This window comes from Bubalus bubalis, chromosome 4 (assembly GCF_019923935.1).
Source record: "Bubalus bubalis isolate 160015118507 breed Murrah chromosome 4, NDDB_SH_1, whole genome shotgun sequence".
Taxonomy (NCBI): Eukaryota; Metazoa; Chordata; class Mammalia; order Artiodactyla; family Bovidae; genus Bubalus; species Bubalus bubalis.
Genome location: NC_059160.1, coordinates 93,355,560 through 93,375,399, shown reverse-complemented (window position 1 = coordinate 93,375,399; position 19,840 = coordinate 93,355,560). Strand labels below are relative to the sequence as shown.

Here is a 19,840-nt window from a genome sequence, read left to right as displayed (position 1 = left end):
CCCCAAGAAACACAGGTGTGGTCCTCGGAGACCCGAGGCTTTGACCTTCCTGGAAACAGGCATGAGTCCAACTCTGACTAAACATTATAGAAACTCTTTATTATTAGACAAAAATAGACTCTTTTTTTTTTTTTCCTTTCCCCCCCTTTTCATGTGATCCTACTCTGATCTCTCTGCTCAGAGGGGAGGCAGAGGAGGGAGTGCCTTGCTCCCCACACCTCTCCCCTCTCCCTGCCGTGCCTGTCTCCCCCACCAGCGCGGATGCTCTCCTGCAGGTGGGGCTGTCTGATCACCCCTTCCAGGCTCCACCGCCTCACCCTCACACACCCGTCTCTGCCGTCTGCTCACATGCAAGGTCATCTCATGGGCCCATCCGCTTCGCTTAGCAGGCTGGGGGCGGGGGAGGAGAGCAGTGTCCCAGGCCGGTGTGTCCGCTCCCCACTCCTAGGGGAGAGGCCGGCTCCTGGGTCTCCTGGGTCCAGGCCAGGGGGAGTGAGGGCTGTGTGGTGCTGAGAGGGGCACAGTGTCGACGTGGGCTTGGAGCTTGTGGCCGTCCTTCACTTCCTCTGGCCCAGTAAAACTTTGGTGATGAAGGTGACAATGGCGCCTGCGGGCTGATCTGGGTCAAGCTCTGCAAAGAGGTGACACACGTTCTCCCAAGGGCTTCCCGGCTTCTTGGCCACAAAACCAAAGATCCTGGGGGCACAAAGGCAGGGTGGGGAAGGCTGAGCATCCCTTCCTCAGGGACCGCCATGCCAGGGATGGGGAGCAAGCAGGCGCCTGGACACCACGCTGATGCCATGCTGGGAGGGGAGACGGCACTCTGGGGGAGGCTTACTTGGAGGTGGTCCCGTCGGAGTTGGTCCATCTGTGGAAGGAGAAGAACCGTGAAGGGATGCACCCAGGGAAGAGCTACCAATGGAGAAGCTGGGCTGGGGACTGTGGGATGAAAGGGCTGGGAGGGAGGGTCACCTCCGGTCCTGAGGGTCAGTGCTGGAAAAGGTGATGCTGTTGACTGGATAATGGCGGCGAAAGAAGAGCCTGTAAGGACGAGGGTGGGGAAGGTCAGCCAGAAATTGGGGCCCCCGGGGTCTGTGCCTGGGGTCCCCCAGGGGCTTAATCTGGCACACATACTTCCTTTGGTTGTCTGTGAGTGTGATGCCCTGGGCTGAGACCTTGAAGTGGACAACGGCTGGCGTGGGGCGGGGGCTGCAGCTCAGAGCTGCGGAGCTGGCCCGTGCCACTGCTTGGGGGCCTGTCAGCGACTCCGTCTCCACTGAGGTCAGGTAGAGCACGCTGCAGGCTGCAGGGTGAGGAGTGGGGTTGAAGGGAGCAGGGAGCGGTGGCTCTGCCAACCCCCAGCTCTATCTCCCATCCGTGTTCCTCCCACCCGCCCAGCTCTCGCACTTTCCCCAGCTAGTGCTGCTCAAAATGCATCCATCACACAGGTAACCTGTTAAAAAGGCAGGTGACTGCGCGAGATCTATAGTCAGAGATGCTGGAAAGAGGCCGGAGAATCTGCATTCTAGCAAGACCCCACCCCTGCAGCCTAGACAGGACTCCCCATCCCATCGTGCCTATGGGTACAGGCCTCCCCTGACTTCCTGGGTGAGGTGCATCTGCCAGGGCTGGCCCACACACAAGGCCTTTCTGTTCCCCATGTGTCAGGGGTGTCCCGTTTGGTGCCTGCGGGAGGGAAGGAGGGAGAGGCCCGTACCGGCGCCTTGACGCAGGAGGTCTGCCGCTGTACTCATGTTGCTGGGCACTGGGGCCTCTGGGACCTCCTCCAGAGGATCTGAGGGAAATGGGGGTCAGCAGGGAGTGGCAGGCCCAGGAGCTGAGGGCGCCCTCTGCCGTCCCAAGGGAAGGCAGGCAGGCAGGGAGCCAGGACCGGAGACTGTGCCTTTGGCCGCAGTGGGAGGGGAGAAGGGGGAGGACAGATGCCCAGACACCCACCTTTGCTGGGAATGCGCAGGCAGCAGGGCAGGGACAGTGGGGAGATGGAGTGCTGGGAGACCAGGGCTGACAGGCTGCCTGCAGGGGAGAGGCGAGCGGGCTCCCAAGGTGCCCAAGTCCTCCACCTCCCTCCTGACACCTCTTGGCCTCCCCGGAATGCCAAGTGCAGCCTTCCCCAACCCTGCTTCTCACCAAAGTAGGGCTCGCTGGGACAGCCCTTGATCTTCACCCCTTTCGGCCCAGTCTCAATGAGAAAATGACGGACCAGCTGTTCTGAGGGGTCCCCTGACAGGAGTGGGGAAGAGGGGAGAAGATTCCAGGTTCCGCTTCTCTCTGCTGGAATTCTCTACCAAGCAGGAGAGCTCATCTCCTCCTCCTCCACCCTGCCTAGTCTATGTCTCCGTGCCTCCCCTCACCCCACCCCCCTCCCCCTCAGGCTGGGCCGCTCTGTACCTTTCCAGGACTGGGCGCTGGGAGGGGGCGTGGCCACCTTGAGAGCCAGCCCATAGGCTCCTTGGAATGAATGACTGTCCCTGATCAGGAAGGCCCCAGGGTCTTTGTCCTTCAGCAGGGTGATGGCTGGGGGAGGCAGGAGAAGTTTTCACAGCGGCCGACCAAGCCCCAGGTAGCACTTCCGCTCTGCTGCCTGAGCCCCCCAGACCTCTGGCCCTGACAGCTGTGGTGTCAGCACCCAGGATGCCACTGGGGAGTACGTACACTGGGCACTGACCTTGTGAGACCTCCTCAGGCCTAAAACCCAGAATCACCTGCTAGAAAGAGGCTTGGCCCAGAGGAGGCCCGCTGACTAAGTGGCACAAACCAGAAGCTGAGCCAAAGGCCCGGAGCGGGTGGGGGCAGGCTGGCTTCTCACCTTGGTCACGGGACAGGTGTGGCTTGTACCAGAACTTGGATGTGTCCTGGACAAACTTGACATTGCTCTGGCTCTCTTGCATCGGGGGCTCTAGAACAGGGAGGGACTAAGCTTGACCCCAGGGCTCCCCAGTCCCCATGCCATGCCCCTCCCTGGAAACCAGGGTTCTCCCCAGGTGGCCTCAGCCTCCTGAAGGCCTTTATACCTGGGGGTTGGGGGGCATTATCCGGGAGCAGAGGTGCAAAAGTGACATGGTGACTAGTGCCTCTGGCTGGTGGTGATGCCTGCTCTGGGCCCCAGGGTCCCGGCTGCTGTCCAGGCCCCAGCAGGTGGCGTTTCTCAGGAAGAGGGGGCTGGGGGGGGCCGTTGATGTCGTAAGATGCAGCCAGAGGAAAGGCAGGTGTGGGCGAGCTCTGAGGGGGTTCTGGGCTGGCCACAAGCCAGGGCATCTGAGTAGGCACAGGGGTGAGGGGGGACCCGTCTGGGCTGTCCGGGGGGTCTCGCAGGCCCTGCCAGGGGGCATGACGGAGGCCGGGCAGGGTGTTGGGTACAGGCCCCCTTGGACTGGCGCTGTCCGAGCGGCCCCCCGGGCTCCTCTCCTGAGGCCAGTCGTTGGGAGAGCTGGGTGGGGAGGCTGGGGAGAAGGCGCCAGGGGCTGGAGGCTCAGGCCCACTTCTCGCAGGCAGCTCTGGAGCCTTATCAGCGCCTCCCTGGGAAACAGGTGGCAAGGCCTCCGCAGGACTCAGTCTCTGAGTGGGCGCCAAGGTGGGGGAACGGGTGTCCTGCCGTCGGGCGCTGCAGGGAGGGAAGGCGGGTGGGAGTTTAGTTGGGTTGCAGAGCCCTGCGTGAGCTGCCTCCCAACCCAAGCTACCCAGATAAGGAGGCCCCTGAGCTGCCCAGCCCCATGAAGCACCTCTCCTTGCCCTGGACGGGGCTGCTGGTGTGCAGCGGCGTGGAAGGACCAGACAGCTCGGAAGCAGCGCTGCACTGGGCATCTCGTGGGGACCGGGGCAGGGTGCTGTGCCCACTGGGACCCTCCCTCCAGGACACAGGCTCCGGCGACTCTGCGGGGAGAGGAGCTGTGGGCCAGGAAGAGCCCCTTTTGCCTGGCTTAGCTCTTCCTCAGTCTGTGCTTTCCCCACCATTCCCCAGAACTCTCTTCTGCCCTGGGCATCCCCCTTCCCAGGGCCTCACCTGCAGATGCCAAGGGTCCTGCTGGGGCCAGGTGCCCAGGCAGCGGATACCGGTCCCCTCCCTCCTCTGCAGGGATCTCGTAGCTCAGCTTCCTGGACTGGGGGTAGGGCGGGCTGCCCGGGGAAATGGAGCCAGCCCGGGGGGAGTGGGCACGAGGGCTGGGATACCCTCTGCCCTCACCTGGAGACCCACAGCTGTGCGGCACTCGGCCATATGCTGGGCAGTAACTGGGAACTGCTCCTCCATAGCCGTAGGTCACCAAGGCAGGGTACCCTGGGTGCCCATACCTGCCCTCAGGGCACAAGGCGTAGGAGCAGCCCTCATGCCCTTCCTCGCCTGCCTTGGGTGGCTTCAAGCAGCTGTAGTCAGGCAGCGGGGTGTGGTGGTGCCCACAGGCAGGCACCAGCAGGGGCAGCGGGTGCCCGGGTCGCACTGGGTGCAGGAGGGGCTTGCCAGCCTCACTTGCCCACCCCTCTCCAGCCTCCCTCTCCAGCCGCAGCCCATAGAGGGCTGCCGTGGGCAGTGCTAGCTTCTCCTCACAGGCGGGGCACGAGCACAGCGCAGGCAGCCCAGGGTCTTCCAGGATCACCACCTCCCGGTAGCCTGGGGGGCGGTAGCCAAAGTCTCCATTGGCGGGTTTCCCCAGCTCAGACGGGTAGGGGTACGGCCCCTCGGACAACGAGCGGCAGAGGCGCCTCTTCTCCACGGAGGGCTCAGCATAGCCCTGGGGGGGCCCCTCATAGGCTCCGAAAGCCAGCCGCCGCCTCTCCAGGGTCCCCTCTGGCCGGTAGTAGCCTCCATTGGGGACCCCGCAGGGTTCCCGGTAGCCCTGGCGGCAGGAGCAGTGGCGGCTGAGGCCAGGCCTGTGTCCCGAATATATTCCGAGGTGGGGGCCTCCGCCTGCAGCAGGCTGGTCTTCATCATCGAGGATGGCTGTCTCGCGCCCAGCTCCCCGGCCCCCACTGGCCACTCCACAGCCTCCCAGCAGGCGCTCGAGCTCCTGCCGCTCGGCAGCCGTCGGGGGTGGCCGGCCAGGGGACTCGGCAGCCGGCTCCGTGGTCAGTGTGGAGGAGTGGCCAGAGTCGCTGCTGACAGAAAGCAGCGGGGGTGGGGGTGGCTCCGGAGATGGGGCCGGCGGGGTCTGGCGGGGGGCTCGCTGCACCTGGGCATAAGGACTGCCATCCAGGGGCCCCCGGGTGTGGGTGACAGAGTCTGAGTGGGGAGAGGATCAGCGCAGGAGAGCAAGCAGGCAAAAGTGAGAGAGAGAGAGAGAGAGAGAGAGAGGGAGAGACAGATAAAGCACGTGTGTTAATAGGGGATGGTGCCGGAGACTCCAGCTCAGGGGGTGTCTCTTGGGAGGGTGTCTGTCTAGGGAGGGAAGCATGTACCCGCCCCCCCAGAAACTCCACCTCCCGCCACTTCTGGGGGCACCCCACACACCATCCGCACTGTCCTCATGGTGCAGGTTGAAGTTCTCGTAGGAGTCCCAGCGCACCGCGGGCTCTGCAGTGTTGTAGTCAACAGAGACGGAGGGCTCATTCCGCGGGGTGTTACCTATAGAGGGGCGCCCCGGGGGTGAGGAGCAGGGAGACAACCCCCTGACTCCTGCCCCCTCCCAGGCTTGGCTCTTACCTTTGATCTTCTCTGGGCTGGAGGAGAAGACGAACTCCACCGAGGCTTGGAAGGGGAACCTCTCATCTGTGGGGAGTGGACGGTGAGGAGCCAGGTGCCCCCCTCCCTGCCCTTACCCACCTGCCTGCCTCACCCGGGCTCCAGCCCCCAGGCCACTTGTCTCCAACTCACCGGTCCAGGCCTCATCCAACTGGTCCTTGGAGAAGGTGAGCCGTGGTCCATGGATGGTGCATGTGTGGAACTGGACTCGGAATACGAGGGTCCGGTCAGTCCCCCCGCTACCCTTGTGATAGCATGTTACCTGGGTGAGGGGAGGGAGACCAGCGTTCAGGCTCTGTGTCCACACACATCTCCTCTGTGCTTCCACCCTGGGGGCTATCTGGCTGCAGCTCTGCTCTGCCTCAACTCCAAGTTGACCTCCCCATCAGGAAGACAACCTCCTTGCCCTCCAGCCTGCCTTAAATCGATGGCTCTTCAGAGATGGTGCAGCTGGCAGCATTCACCACCACCCCGACCCCACCCCCAGGACTCTCCCTGTGGCTAAGGCCCCCTCACCATGACATCGCCTTTGAGGAGGAGGGCTGGCTCCAGGCTGATACAAAGCTGCTGGGGACCAGGGCCTGCAACGTGACTGGGGAAGAGAGAGGGCAGAGCTGAATCAGGGGCACTTGGGTGCACCGGTGGCTGTGAAGAGTCAGGAAGGAGTTGGGAGATCAGAGACTGAGCCCTCCCTGAGTGTGAGCCCTTTAAGCATCAGCTTCCCCATCTGTAAAATGGATTCTAGGATGCTATTAGTTTTGGGGTGCAGTGGCTAGAGCTGGAGGCCCAGCTGTCTGGGAAAGGCTGGAAAAACAGGGATTCAGGGAGAAGGGGTCTGGCAACAGAGCACTCACTAGATTCCTGATGTGTAGACAAGCTGCATGGACTGGTAGATCTTGAGGAAGGGCTGGAATCCTAGAGGAGCAAAAAAGAGAAGGTACATGAAGGGCGTTGAGTGGAAGGGTGGGGGACAGCCCCCCGACGGGGCACATTCCAGGCAGACTCACCTGCACCAGGTTCAAAGGCTGGCAGCACGGGCACCAGCACGTAGTGCAGGAATAGAGGGCTGCTGTTCATGCGGATGGACCCGGACAGCAGACCGCTGAAGTAGGTGATATACCTGGTGGCCGGATGTCAAGGGGGATGTAAGCCCCTTCCAGGTCTCGGTCTCACGTGATATAGCAGTGGGCCCTGACTATCCCGCGAGTCCCTCTTTATCGCAAGACTCAGCTTTATTTTCTGTATAGCTCTTGCTAACATCCCAAACGATCTTGTCTATTTATTCATAGGTTTATTGCCTTCTACCCACCAGCATGTCAATAAGCCCCATGAGAGCAGGGACCTTGGATTTGTTCTGCATTCTTAGCACCTGACACAAGCCCCTAGCACACAGGAGGTGCTCCAGGAAGGTGTGCTGCATGAATGAGATAAGCTTGGCCTTGGCAGCCTCGGAGGGACCTGCTCGCCTGGCCCATCCCCACCCAGGCTGCTCACCGGCGCTGGGAGGGCTGCAATTCTGCGGCAACCTTGTCTTCACAGAACTTCCGCATGGTAAGGGTCGCCAGCGCCTGGTCTGCCCTGGGGAGACAGGGGCCAGTGTGGGGGCTAAGGGGTGGTTACATCCTGGTCTCCCTTTCCTAAGCTCCAGGGGAGGGAAGAGAGGTGTGATTCCCCGCAAGTCTAGAGGAAGTTCAGAGTGGTGGTGAAGAGAACTAGAAACCCCACAAGCAGTCACTTTACTAGTTGGTGGACTGCAGGCACCTGTTCTCTGAGTTTTAGTTTCTTCCTCTGTGAAATGGGACAATAAGACCATGCTATGGGTTGAACTGGGGCTTCCCCCGTGGCTCAGTGGTAAAGAACCCACCTGCCAATGCAGGAGACATGGGTTTGATCCCTGGGTCGGGAAGATCCCCTGGAGAAGGAAATGGTCACCCACTCCAGTATTCTTGCCTGGGAAATCCCATGGCAGAGGAGCCTGGCGGGCTACAGTCCATGGGGTCGCAGAAGAGTTGGATATGACTTAGCGACTAAACAACAAAAACGGGTTGAATTGTGTCCCCCCAGAAGATATGTACCTCAGAATGTGACCTTATTTGGACATAGGGTCGTTGCAGATGTAATTAATTAAGATGTTATACTGGAGTAGGGTCAGCCCTTAATCCAATGTGATTGGTGGCCTTAGAAGAAAAGAAGAAGAGACACAGACACACAGGAAGAAGGCCATGTGACGATGAAGGCAGAGACTGGAGTGATACATCTGTAAGCCAAGGGACACCAAGGACTGCTGGCCACCACTGGCAGCTGGGAAGAGGCCACTCCAAGAGTCTCAGTGGGAGTGTGGCCCTGCTGACACCTTGATTTTAGACTTGGAGCTTCCAGAACTGAGACAACAAAGTTCTGTTGTCTTAAGCTACTTAGTCTGTGGCACTTTGTTATAGCAGCCCTAGGAAAGTGGTGAAGTACAAGTGAGAAAAAGGAGGTGGAAAGCTCAAGTTTATAGTAAATGGCTCTGAACCCTGAGGTGGGCTTTAGAGGAGTGGGGCTCATCAAGGGCCAGCTGGAGGGAGGGTCCCTGGGGAAGGGGGGACTTGGGGCTGGGGCACCTTACCCTGCAGAGATCTTGCTGTAGTGCATGTAGGCAGAGACGATGACCCCGAGCTTGCCCTTGCTCCCCTGAGGACAAAGAGGGATAGAGGGCTTGCTGGGGCCCTTTGCTGAGGGCCCCCAGTCCTGTGAACCTGAAGTTCCAGCTCACCTTGCAGTACAATACGACCACGTGCTGCGGGTCAGCACTGAGCCAGGTCTCCATGGCTTTGCAAATGGAGCACAGCTTGTCTAGGGGGGGTGCGTGCAGCTCAGGCCAGCCAAAGTCCTGGACCTGAGGGGTACAGGGGTGGAATTGGGGCTGGTGGCCACCAAAGAAGAGGTGGGTGGGGTGGAGGAGGGATAGGGTTTAGGTGCCTGGAGACAAGGTCAGGGGCCTGTTGCTTGTGTCGATGACAGCCGCAACTCTTTCCTCACCGAGATGATGGGTCAATACCTGCTGCACCATGCTTTGGGCTGTCCCAAGTGACAAGTCATATGGGCAAGTGTCTCAGAGTAAAGTAGATGCCAAGTGCTACTATTAACACTGAGAAGGCTAGGGGTGATGGTTTTAATTCCCTCCTACCTTCGGGTTTAGGCGGGTCAGGTCATGTCTTTTCTCTGAAAGGTTGAAGAGCTGCAAGTAAAGTGGGGGCGTTAGGCGAAGTGACCCCAGGCAGCGAGGCGTGGTGATTCTTGGAGGTGTCACCTGCTGTGACCCTTAGTAAGGGTCTTTCTCCAAAAGGAGGAAGTGACTAAGGCCCGGCCGAACTTTGACAGCCGCATCAGTTGCCTGCCTTCTAGGTCGGCTCCGAGGAGCGTCCGGGGCCCCGCCCACTCGGGGCCCCGCCTCCACAGGTTTGACGTCAGGGAGCTGCCGGGCCCTTCTGGCCCTCCCAGCCCTCTCATTGGCTGACTGCAGCAGGTCCCGCCTCTCACCAGGTACTTGTCACGGTGCTTGGATTGCAGCACGTGAGCCAGCTCGCGCAGGTGGCCCCGGTGTCGCTGCTCGTCGGGCCGCGCGGGGAAAGAGGCGGCCAGGATCCGCTCCGTCACGTAGGTGAGGTCCAAGTCCCAGCGGCGCTCCATTAGCGGGTCCAGGCTGAAGCTCCTGGGGAGGAGGGGGCGAAGCTGTGTTAGGAGCCGGGTGGGGAGAGGGTGTGGGGCGGGCACGGGGAGGCTGGTGTGATGGAAAGGTGTCTGGCCGACTACAGGTGAGGCCTCCTGGGTCCTGACCTTTTGGGGGTGGGGCTGTCCTAGAGAGCTTTGTTGGGGGGAACTGCCCTGGGCTGAGGTGTGGGGTATCAGGAAAGGGCTCATATGGGACCACACCCGGCACCCTACTTACCTGGGCAGAGTGCTGCGCTGCTTTGAGTGGTTCAGAGACTTGGTGGATCCCTGGTGGATGAGATGAGATTTTGTACACGTCTTTTGTGCCCCTCACTCTAGGCCTCCCCACTCCAGAGCTCCATGAATTTTGCTCCAGGAGAGACCTAGGTCCTTAGTCCCAGAGCTATCTGCTTCCTTCCCCCCCAACCCCCTGCTGCAGCATCACCTTACCAGGTGCTCTATGCGCCTCACAGGGGCGGTGTTTCTCCGCTAGAGGGAGAAGGGAGAGGAAACGGGAGTGGTTAGGGAAGGGGCAAGGACCAGTCTGGGCCTGGGGGCAGTGGGGAGGGGTTGTGTGTGTCCCTGTGAGGGTTGTATTAGGTGGGGCAGGGAGAGAGGGAGGAGTCCTAACCCTGAGCAGGCTCAAGACACAAGAGCAGAGGGCTCAAAAAGTTTTCCACTGTCTGAGGATGGCCACTAAGGACAGCAGTCCATTCAAGGTAACTTCTTGGGGCCCCGTCTGTGGCCACCAGACCTCTGGACTCTTTGGATCCCCCACCCCATCCCAGAGCACACTCACCAGCTCCACGGGAGGCAAAGCCTGACAGGACGAAGTCACCTGGAAGGAGACTGGAGTGAGGAGCTGAGCTGCTGGTGAAATGGGCTCTCCTGGGCTTAAGGATGGGGCCACCCCTCAGCTTCAGCAAGAAAGGGGAGGGGCTGTCAGCAGATGGGCACAGGCTGCAACTGAGGTTCCTCTATTTAAGGGAGCCTCCCCTCTGGCCTCTCGGCCTCCCACCCCTGGGCCCCCAACATGTTACTCTTGGCTCCCAGCCCCCTGCCCACACAGACCCCCATTCATCCAGCTGCAGGGTAGGAGTTATATATAGAGCCATACAGGCAGGCCACAGCCAGGGACAGACACTGGCCTCTTTCACTGGGAGACCCCGCCCCTGGGCACACAGCTCCCCAAAGCAAGCTCCAAGGCCCTAGGACCCCTCACACTACAGGAGGAGGACTAGGGCACCCCAGAGATGGGGCTGGCTCAGGTACCCAATGGATAGTGGGTGCTGCCTACATCTTGCATCTTCTGCCCAGCCTTTCCAGGACCCAGGACAAGACCCACTCAGGCATCCTGAGGACCCTTCCCCAGAGAGAAGGCACAGCCCATCCGGCCACCAGTCTCTGCTTTGACCCCCACCCACCCCACCCTTCCTCCTCCTCATTCTCCTCCTCTTCCCTACCCCCCGTCCTTGCGCCAGCTGCAGCCTGGGCACAGCACCAAGACAAACGTGCTGTCTTGCTGTCCACCCGCCTGGGCCAGTCCTCCAGGGGGTGGAGTAGGGTGGTTCTTAAAGGGCCCAGTACAGTACCCTCTGTTACCCAGCAGGGGTTCCCCAATGATGAGAGGGGTGGAGGGGAGGAGAAGCCCATTTCAGAGGAGGAAGGGACCCCAGGCCCTCCTCCCCACATCAGATTACCCACCTTTGCTTCACATTTTCTGTGTGTTGCCACCTTGCAGACTAGAGGGGATGGAGGGGAGGAGAGGTGTTAGCAGGGGCCTACTGGGGCAGTGGAAGGGGTGGCTCTCTTGTCTCCCCAGGTCCTGGAACTTTCCGGACTCCAGCAGTACTGAGCTGGCTGGAGTCCGGGAACAGGGGCAGAGTTCAAGGGAAGCACATGGCAATGGTGTGCTACTGCCCAGGCCAGGGAGTGGGGGACCCAGGGGCAATGATCTAGGGTGGGTGCGGGTGAGGAGGAAGGCACAGAGGGAAGCCTCCAGTTCCAGGTCAGGTGGAAGGGTAATTTAGAGTACTAGGCTTCCTGGGGTGCTGGGGGTGCAAGGGCTGTTTGGAAGGGAGGCAATTCCTCTTGGCCCCCACGTTGCCCAGCCTATACTCTGTTCTGGGGTCTGCCTGCTGGGGCTGTGCAGCCCAGCGGCGCTGGGTGATGCTCTCAGAGCCACAGCCTAGGGTGGGGCGCCTCACCTCTGCGTGAGATGCCCGTCCCATCGATGGCTGCCTTACACACGGCACAGCACCTCACCTCTGCATGAGACGCCCGTCCCATCGATGGCCGCCTTACACACGGCACACACCGGTGGTTTCTTCCGGAAGACCTTCTCTCGGAAGCTATGCGGCTCAACTTTCCTAGGCTGACGGGTGGAGGGACAGACAGACAGAGGTGTCAGTTCGCACGGGTCCATCTCCAGGATGGGGCCGGGCCTGAGTGCTGCACTTTTTCTGTTTTCCATCCTGATATAGCCCCCAAACTTGTCAAACGCAGTTGGCCACAGCTGTTTCCAAGCAGTTACAGTGCTTGTCCTCGACAGTGCATGGAACCTGGCCCCTTGCGTCACCCTAGCTGGGTCAGCTCCTCCCCAAGGGATCACTTAGGCCCCTCACGTGGCCCTGGTGTGTGATACCCTTGTGGTCACTGTTACCCAAACCCTAGAGCTTCCGTTCTGGTGGGGGGGGGTGGCGTTCCCCAACTCCTCTATGAAGGCAACCTGTTTCTCCTCCCATCTTGCCCTCCCTAGCAGTAGGCGCCTGTAGGAAGTAAGCAGGGAGGGGGTCAGACATGAATGTAGGGTGTCAGTCACGAGCACCCAGATGACCCAGCAGGAGAGTCCTCAGCCAGGCCTGCTTCCCTGGCTCCCACTGTCCCGTCCTCCCAGCAGCTGGCACGCCCTCCTCCCCGCACTGTCAGAACAACATGTTTACTCATTGCGCACCAAGCGGCAGGCAGCAGTTGTGTAAGGAGGGGGCGGTCATGCTGGAGGGAGAGGCAGATGGAGGCAGGACATGGAAATATTTAGCTGCCTTACTGCTCCAGGATGTAGGAAGCACCCAGTCACTTGAGAAGGTTCAAGAGGGATTCCAGCACTGAAGGGGGAGAGGGTGGGCCCGCTGCTCTCCGGGGCCTCTCCCCTCCCAGAGTGCAGTGAGCGAGGCGGCTGGGATATCCCCCGCGGCCCAGGACTACCGTTCCCATCCGTCCATCCTCTGGGGACCGTTTACCTCCTTGTCTCCTCTCCTATTTTCCTTTCCCTCTGGGATCCAAGTTCCTGCCTCCCTCCCCCATAGTACTGTCTCATGCTGCCCTGAGATGCCTTTTTGAGGGGTAAGGCTGAAAAAAATGTGGAGAAAGGCAGTGATGGGGCCTCTAGGCCCCCGAGCCTGGGGATGCAGGCAGCACCTCTGGTGTCTTGGCTGCCTGTGAAGCTGCTGGATTAAACCCAACTTGAACTCTTCTGGGCTGGACCAACTCTGCCAGACCCACTAGGAAACTTGGGTGCATTTTGGTATTAATGGGACAGGCAGATGATGTCATGGAAAGCAAGTCAAGCCCCCTTGTCTAAGGCACTTCTGAGACCTGGCCGCCTCCCTTCCTTCCTTTGCCACCCCTGCCCCATTTCCCCTAAAGTTCTTAGCTTAGGGAAGTCTTCTCCTGGGCTCCAAAATAGTACCTGGGAAAGTCCTACCATAATGTATACCTGCCCGTGCAGGGCTGGCCTGGGCTAGGGCAGGGAAGGTGACAGGGGAGCTGATGAGGATTTGCTATCACCCAGACTTCTGCTGCTCATGTCACAGCCCTGGCCGCTCCAAAGAGACAGAGTAACGAGGGGATACGGGACTAGGGAAGAAGGCTGAAACTGGCCCCCTCCCCCACTGCCCAATCCTCCACCCCCACCCCTCTGCCCAGTCAAGGGCACTCCTACCCTGCTGGTGGCCCGGCTGCTGTCCCTCCTCCCCAGGGCTCTCAGCAGCCTCTCCACCGGGCCGCTGGACTTCATCGTGTCTGGCTGCCTGGGGTGCTGGCCTTGGGGCCCGAACAATGCTGGGGCCTGGCCCGGGGCTTCCTGGAAGCGTCCTGGCGGAGGCAGCCGCTTCCCTTGGGTGGAGAGTAGGCTGTCTGGCTGGTGTGAGGAGAAGCCCAGCCCTGGAAGTGGAGGGGAGTGCAGGCGGGAAGGGGGCAGGTCGCTGCTCCAGGAAGTGTGTGGTGGGGGAGAGGATGTGGGGGAGGCCAGGAGATCAGATTCCCAGGATCTACCCTGCTGGGAGTGTCAGCCCAGGATCTTTTGCCCCCACCCCGATCCTGCTCGGGAGCTGCCCCCAGGCCTGGGATCTATCCTATCCAGGGATCTGTGGGATCCTGAGGTCCAGCCCCCAGTGGGGCGGGGCAGGGGCGGGGTGGGAATTTAGGTCTCAGGGCCCCGGACAAGGGCCAGAGGGGAACGCCGCGTCCCTGCCAGGCCAGCCTCCCCGCCTGAACTCTCAGGCTCTCTGGGGACCTTCTAGTGGGAGGGAGGGGGAGCTGGGAATCGCTGTCGCAGCTAGTTCAGGACCTGGACTGCATCCTGAGGGTCATCGTTCTGCCTCAGTTTCACTAGTTGTGAAGCAACAGGAAGAGGAAAACATGCACTGGCCCCTTGCCCCCACCATCTACACTGAAAGCCAAATTCCAGCTGAGACTGCTCTGCCCACAGGAGTCAGTTATTCTGCCCTAGCCCAAGGCATTTGAGGCCCTTCTCCTGAAAGCTCCCCAGCTGCCCTGCTCCGGACACAGTCCTTCACTCACCTACTCCCTGGGTCCCTAGCTCCTCTTTGGAGCCTTGCCACTTGAGCCCTCCTCCTCCCCGTCCAGCCCTCCCCCCACCCCAAGCATTAGTTCTACCTTCATGGCTCCCCCAGCTCTGCTCTCCTTCCTCAGCAGCTGTCCCGGGGCTGGAGGGCTGGACAGGAGGCCCCCCTCCCAACACATACTCCACCCCCCTCCGCGGGCCTCCTGCCTCCCTCCTGGGAACACAGCCAGCTTCCTGTCCCAGGAGTTAAGGGAAGGAGGTGGACTGGGGCATTGGAAAGGGGTGGGGGTAGTAATCTTCCAAAAAATGTTAGGGGTTAACAGCCTGGGGGTTCTCAGCCCCAAGTCTTGGATCACAGCCCCCTAGAGCAGTCCAGTGGAACAGTCCAGCTGCTTGAAAGAATGTGCAAATGTGTGTGTCCTGTCCCCCCCAACATTTGCACCGGTAGTTACTGAATGTCCCAGGGCTCTGGCAGCTCCCCCAGCTCTGGCTTCTCCCACCAGGCCCTCAGCCTCCCCTCTCCCTCCCCCGTGCCCATCAAGGTTGGTCTAACCCTGCCTCCTCTTCAGTGAGCCCACTCAGGACACTTCCTTGGGCTGGGCCTAGCCTGAGACTTCTCCCTTGAAGCTCTAATTCCCCTTCCAGGTCAGGAAGTCTGTCCCCAGGGTACCTTGGCCAGAGGGAGGCCTAACCAGTAACTGGAGAGGGGCAGTGGCTCTGCAACCCACTCCCACCTCCAGCCCTGGCTGGTTCCCAGGACATTCCCGGCCCCTGGCCAGTGTGGGCAATCGGGCCTGGGCTGGTCCAGTCCCCAGCTCTGCTGGGAGCAGGTGAGGTGTTGTGGTGGTGGTGCGGGTGTGGGTGGTCTTTCTCCCCTCCTACTGCAGTTACCCCGACCAGGACTCCTCCAGCAGGCTTGTCTCTACTTCTGCTGCCTCCACAGGGGCTGAAAAGTCCCCTAACTTGGCAACAGGTCCCCAAACCTCCTCGGAGCCTCGTTCTTGACCTCGTGGGTGGCTCACTAGCCCCTGTGTTGGGTGGCCAGGGAAGATTGGCTTTGAGTCCCTCCCCACCCCGTGCAGCGCCTCTCAAGTGAGATGGAAGTGGGAGAGCGCTGAGCTCGCTGCTAGTGCTGACAGGAAAAGCAGCTCCCTGGGGCAAGCTTGGGAAGGCCAGGCCAGAGCCCTGGGACCCTCACCCTCTTCCAGCCCGCAACCTTCCTGAGCCTGTCAGTCTCTCCCCAAGCCTGGCCCCTTCTCACTCCAAAGCCCTGGGTTTGTTTGGAGAAACCCTCCACCCGCACTCCCCCTTCCTGGAAATAGCTGTGGTTGGATGAGCGGCTGGGAGCCCAGCCGCGGAGGAGGGGTGAGGCCCAGGGAAGGAGACAGGGAGGGAAGGAGGGGTGCGCGAGAGTGCCCAGGGTGATCTAGAAAACTGACGATGGGGGCCGCATGTGCCTCGGTTTCCCCAGATGTGAGGTGGAAAAGGAAAACCCTGACACACACTCTCCCCGACCAATTCCCGCCCAAGTCCCGGGCCTGCGGTGGCGGTGCGCGTGCGTGGCGGGACTGAGCGGCGGCGAGTGCTGTCCCGACGCGCGAAGGGAAGACGGCCGGCCGGGGAGTGGCCGTGGGCTGGCCCCGCCCCCTGGTCACCTTTCCGGACTCTGTCGGCCGCGGCCCCCGGACCCCGGGCTCCCGACCCCCGATCTGGCGCGCCCGCTCCGCTCCCCACGCCCATTCGCTCCGCGCAGCGGCCCCGCGCCCCCTGGCGACCACCACCGGCACTGCCCGCCGCGCCGTGACGCACAGGCCGCCGCCCTCCCGTCCGGCGCCTCGCGGCCACTCACCTGCGGGGGGCGCCCGGCGGGGCGGGGGCGCGGCGGGGCGGGGCAGCAACAGGGGGAGCCCCCGGGCCAGCCCATCCCGCCCCGGGCCCGCGCCGAGCGGACGCTGAGGAGGCGGAGGAGGCGGGACGGGCGCGCCGCGCTCGCCCCCGCCGCTCCCCGCGCCGCCCTCTGCTCCCTCCCGCGCGCTCTCCTCCCTCCCTCTTTCCCTCCTTCCCGGGCTCCAATCCCCACGTGCCGCCCGCTCCCCGCCCCTCCTCCTCCGTCTCTCTCTTCTCCCCACCTTCTCCGGCGAGTCCACGCGCCCAGGAACTGGGAAGGAGGCATGAGGGGACTGGCAGAGACCCTCGGAGACAGAAATTCGGGGAGAGAGGTGGACACGGAGAACACAGGGACGGGAAACAGAGCCCCGCAGAGACTGATCCAGAGAGACAGGCAAAGAAACTCACGAGCCAGCAGAAGAAAAGGTGGACAGAAGGCACCAGAAGCAAGGGCGTAGAGGACTGCCTCAGCCTCTTTCAGTCTGGTCCCTTCTCAGGAGTGTATTTGAGAGTGGGCTTGACCACCCAAGGCAGTAGGGTCCACCCGCTGCCTGGCCTAGTGAAGCTAGCGCCACCTTCCCATCGGGGCTTCGGACGAAGGCACCGGGTGTCACTTGTCTCCCAAGTCGCTGGGCACACTTCCCTGGTCCTCTGCCCCACGGGAGACCTCTCTCGGATGCCACTTATGCTCCCCCAAAGGACTCAGAGCTGAGGACCTCCAGGTCAATTTCAACCCCCTATCCCTAACCTTAAGCTACTCCAGTGAGCCCAAACACTCCCCTGCTTTGAACCTGGCCTGTCCTGCTCCCTAGGAGAATTCTGTTTAAAAAGTCTTCACTTTTAACTCAAGTTCCCGGCTTCCCAGTGGACACGGAAATTCATTCTAATCTCATTCACTACTTTTACAGTGTCTGGATCTGGTACTAGATTGGCACTTCTTGGAACTGAGGCTCTGGGGTTGATTTGAGTCTTGCTGCCCTGGAGGGGAAGGTAGAGGGAAGGGATGTCTTTCTAGAAGCTCAATCTATTCCCATTCCCAGATTCCCCACTGTTCTTTAGCAGTGAGCGGTTCCTGAAAGTTTCTCCCTCTGTCCCCCTCCCCTTTGGATTTTCCATGATGAAAACTGGCAGGGGGGAGGCGGAAAGGGGGTCAGGTGGATTCTGAGGAGCCAGTGCCCCGGCCTCAATGCCCAGCGCCAAGCACTAAGGCCCTCTGTTCCTCACTGGCTCGTCTCTCATCTGGGTCTTTTCTCTGCTCATCTAGCCTTTGGCAAAGGCTGAGAAGTCTGGTTCTGATTACGAGAGAGTGGAGCACCTGATTCTAATCTGGCAGCAGGGAAGAGGTTGGGAAGTGGAGACAGTGCAGGGCCCCCAGAAACTGGCATTTGGGAGGGGTAGGTGTGGCTGGGACCCTTGAATTTACTGCTCTTGACTGAGTTGGTGTCCAATAGCCAGTCTCAGATTAGAGCAGCAGGAGTCACTGGGCTTTGGAGAAAGGGGTGGAGGATTGGAATGGAGCAGGGGAGGGAAGAGATCGGGAGGCACTAGGAGAAGGGGAGGGGCTGGAATTCGGAGAAGGACAAGAATCGGAACCTGCTGGGAGAGGGGGAGGGCTGAAGATCATTCAGTGTATTTTGGCCAGGTCTGATTATGTAATCGAGATACTGAGATACGAAAATTCACTCACTTCTTTCGTACCTAAGGCTAGCTCTTACAAAATCTTTCCTCTTCCAGAATTTGTTAGGGTCTTTGGCTGGGCCCTGGGATGCACACCAAAGGGGGTAGGTTCTGGAGGTACCAAAGGAGAGACTGGGACTCAGAGAAAACATCCTTGATTGGATCCCAGAACGGTGGGCAAGGCTAGAGCCTCACACTTATGCTGGTATTGCTGCCCCTAAGAGAAACTTTTTTGGCAGGTGTGTGTGTGGGGGGCATCCTGCCCCACTGCTGCTGCTGCTGCGTCGCTTCAGTCGTGTCCGACTCTGTGCGACCCCATAGACGGCAGCCCACCAGGCTCCCCCGTCCCTGGGATTCTCCAGGCAAGAACACTGGAGTGGGTTGCCATTTCCTTCTCCAATGCATGAAAGTGAAAAGTGAAAGTGAAGTCACTCAGTCGTGTCCGACTCTTAGCGACCCCATGGACTGCAGCCCACCAGGCTCCTCCGTCCATGGGATTTTCCAGGCAAGAGTACTGCCCTGCTAGCAGGATCTTAGTTTCCCAACCACAGATCAAACCTGGCCCCTGGCAGTGAAAATGCCAGGTCCTAACCACTGGACAACCAGCGAATTCCCAATAAAAGGAACTTTTGAGGTGCCAAAGAATTGGGGCAGGGTCATAAGATGGGTAGCTGAACTTACTGCTCAGGGGAAGGGGGCTGCAGGAGGGACACTGAGGAAGGTGGAGAGTGAAAAAATAAAGGTGGCAGCTTGGAGAGGGTGAAATTATAATGGGTGGCATGGGGGGCCAGCGAGGCATCCTGACTACCATACCAGCTGAGAGCAGAGGGAACTTTAGAAAGGAAGGGGAAAGGGAGGAAAAAACCAGGATGGTTTCAGTGAAAGTGAATCAAGTTGAAGAACACCTTCTGACCCTTCCTGCAGGTTTTCCTTACCTTAACTACGCAGAGGGCAACCCATCTTGGCACGGAAGGCTGAACCCCCTCTTCCGTGGTCTGGGGTGATCCCATGCTTGTGACCGAGTGTGCTCAGATCCTTGGGGTGGGGGATTACAGGAGGAGGGCATCGAAAGAGTAGGCTGTTCTGGCACAAAGAGGTCAGGGGGACTTGAGGGAAGGGTTTGGGCTCTGGGAACCAGGAAGGGCGGGGGAGGGGCAGAGCTATCTCCAGAGGCGGATCTCCTGGCTGAGGACAAGGGGGTATATTGTCCAACTGGGAGGTTGCTGCTGCTGGGCGGGGAGCAGTGCAGCTCGCCTCTTCCAAATTTTTCTTTTTGGTGAGACTAGGGGTGAGAGAAGGCAAAGTCTCTTGTCCACACTTGTGGCCCTGGGGGTTACGATGGTTGCTGAGAAACAAGGTTTTATTTGAGCAACAGCTTTCCAGAAGATGTGTAGGTCTCCCACTTCCTGAGAAACCAGATTCTGGGCACTCACTGGGACCCTGCCTTGGGATCCAGAGCCTAATGCTTTAATTCTGTTTAGGAGAAACTAGGCCACGTGGACTGGAATTCACGTGGGACCTGGCCAGACTCAAGTTGATGCCAAACCTGCAGCCTCCAGTTGCTCAAGACAACAGGAGGTTGACAGGGCTGACCCATCTTGAAACCCAGATCAGTGGTTGGGCTTCTCCGAGTCCATACATTCTGACTGAGGATGGTGGGCAGACCAGTGAACTTACCCTGTTGGGACACAGAACGGGCAGTTCACTCCTCCCTGCTTTTTCTGTGCACAACCAACGTGAACCTCTTTCCAGTCAGCCCTTTTCCCATCTTCATCCTTCTTTCCATCAGTTTATTCAGACCTCAGTATTACAGTGAAGAGGGTGGCTTGAAATGAATGCTTTGGAGGACATGACTGAGGCAGGCTATACAGGCAGCCTGGGCAGGAGCTTTTCCTCCCTGCCCACAGGGATCACAGCACAGCACACACCCCTTATCCCTCAACTTAGAAGTCAACGCAAGAGCCGTAAACTACAGGAGCTGTTGCTGCTGGAATTTGCCCAGGAAAGCCACCTGTTTAACTGTGCTCCCATCTCCTGCATCTCCCGCCCCACACTTCCTCTTGGCTCCAAGTCCCCAAAATTGTCCA

The 19,840-nt window shown here is 60.1% G+C and overlaps 1 protein-coding gene across 10 annotated transcripts; it reads right to left on the bottom strand.

The window, feature by feature from the left end:
• Positions 1–78: 78 nt before the first annotated feature.
• On the bottom strand, positions 79–16,189 carry TNS2 (tensin 2). 10 transcript variants are annotated; one of them, XM_025284238.3, is made up of 29 exons: positions 16,039–16,189; positions 11,651–11,759; positions 11,090–11,127; positions 10,185–10,223; positions 9,836–9,874; positions 9,624–9,673; positions 9,215–9,386; positions 8,862–8,912; positions 8,448–8,570; positions 8,301–8,365; positions 7,187–7,270; positions 6,700–6,812; positions 6,547–6,607; positions 6,209–6,284; positions 5,825–5,954; positions 5,654–5,719; positions 5,462–5,575; positions 4,022–5,233; positions 3,741–3,906; positions 3,033–3,622; positions 2,828–2,917; positions 2,410–2,535; positions 2,149–2,241; positions 1,957–2,034; positions 1,718–1,795; positions 1,135–1,303; positions 973–1,041; positions 839–868; positions 79–631 (listed from the first exon to the last, which is right to left on the bottom strand). In XM_025284238.3, the coding sequence occupies exons 1-29, from the start codon at positions 16,111–16,113 to the stop codon at positions 625–627; spliced, it is 4,113 nt and encodes a 1,370-aa protein (XP_025140023.3). In that variant the 5' UTR covers positions 16,114–16,189; the 3' UTR covers positions 79–624. The 10 variants fall into 10 exon arrangements, with proteins under 10 accessions (XP_025140023.3, XP_025140020.3, XP_025140021.3 ...); XM_025284235.3 differs by having other exon boundaries at positions 79–696; positions 16,039–16,188; XM_025284236.3 differs by having other exon boundaries at positions 79–696; positions 3,741–3,891; positions 16,039–16,187.
• Positions 16,190–19,840: the final 3,651 nt, after the last annotated feature.

Excerpts from the sequence above, each read along its gene's own strand:
- TNS2 (XM_025284239.3), bottom strand. The coding sequence starts at position 11,858 with ATGGAAAACAGAAAAAGTGCAGCACTCAGGCCCGGCCCCATCCTGGAG. Across the intron at positions 1,796-1,956 it reads CCTGCGCATTCCCAGCAAAG|ATCCTCTGGAGGAGGTCCCA; the intron begins GTGGGTGTCTGG and ends CATTTCCCTCAG. Across the intron at positions 1,304-1,717 it reads CCTCCTGCGTCAAGGCGCCG|CCTGCAGCGTGCTCTACCTG; the intron begins GTACGGGCCTCT and ends CTCACCCTGCAG.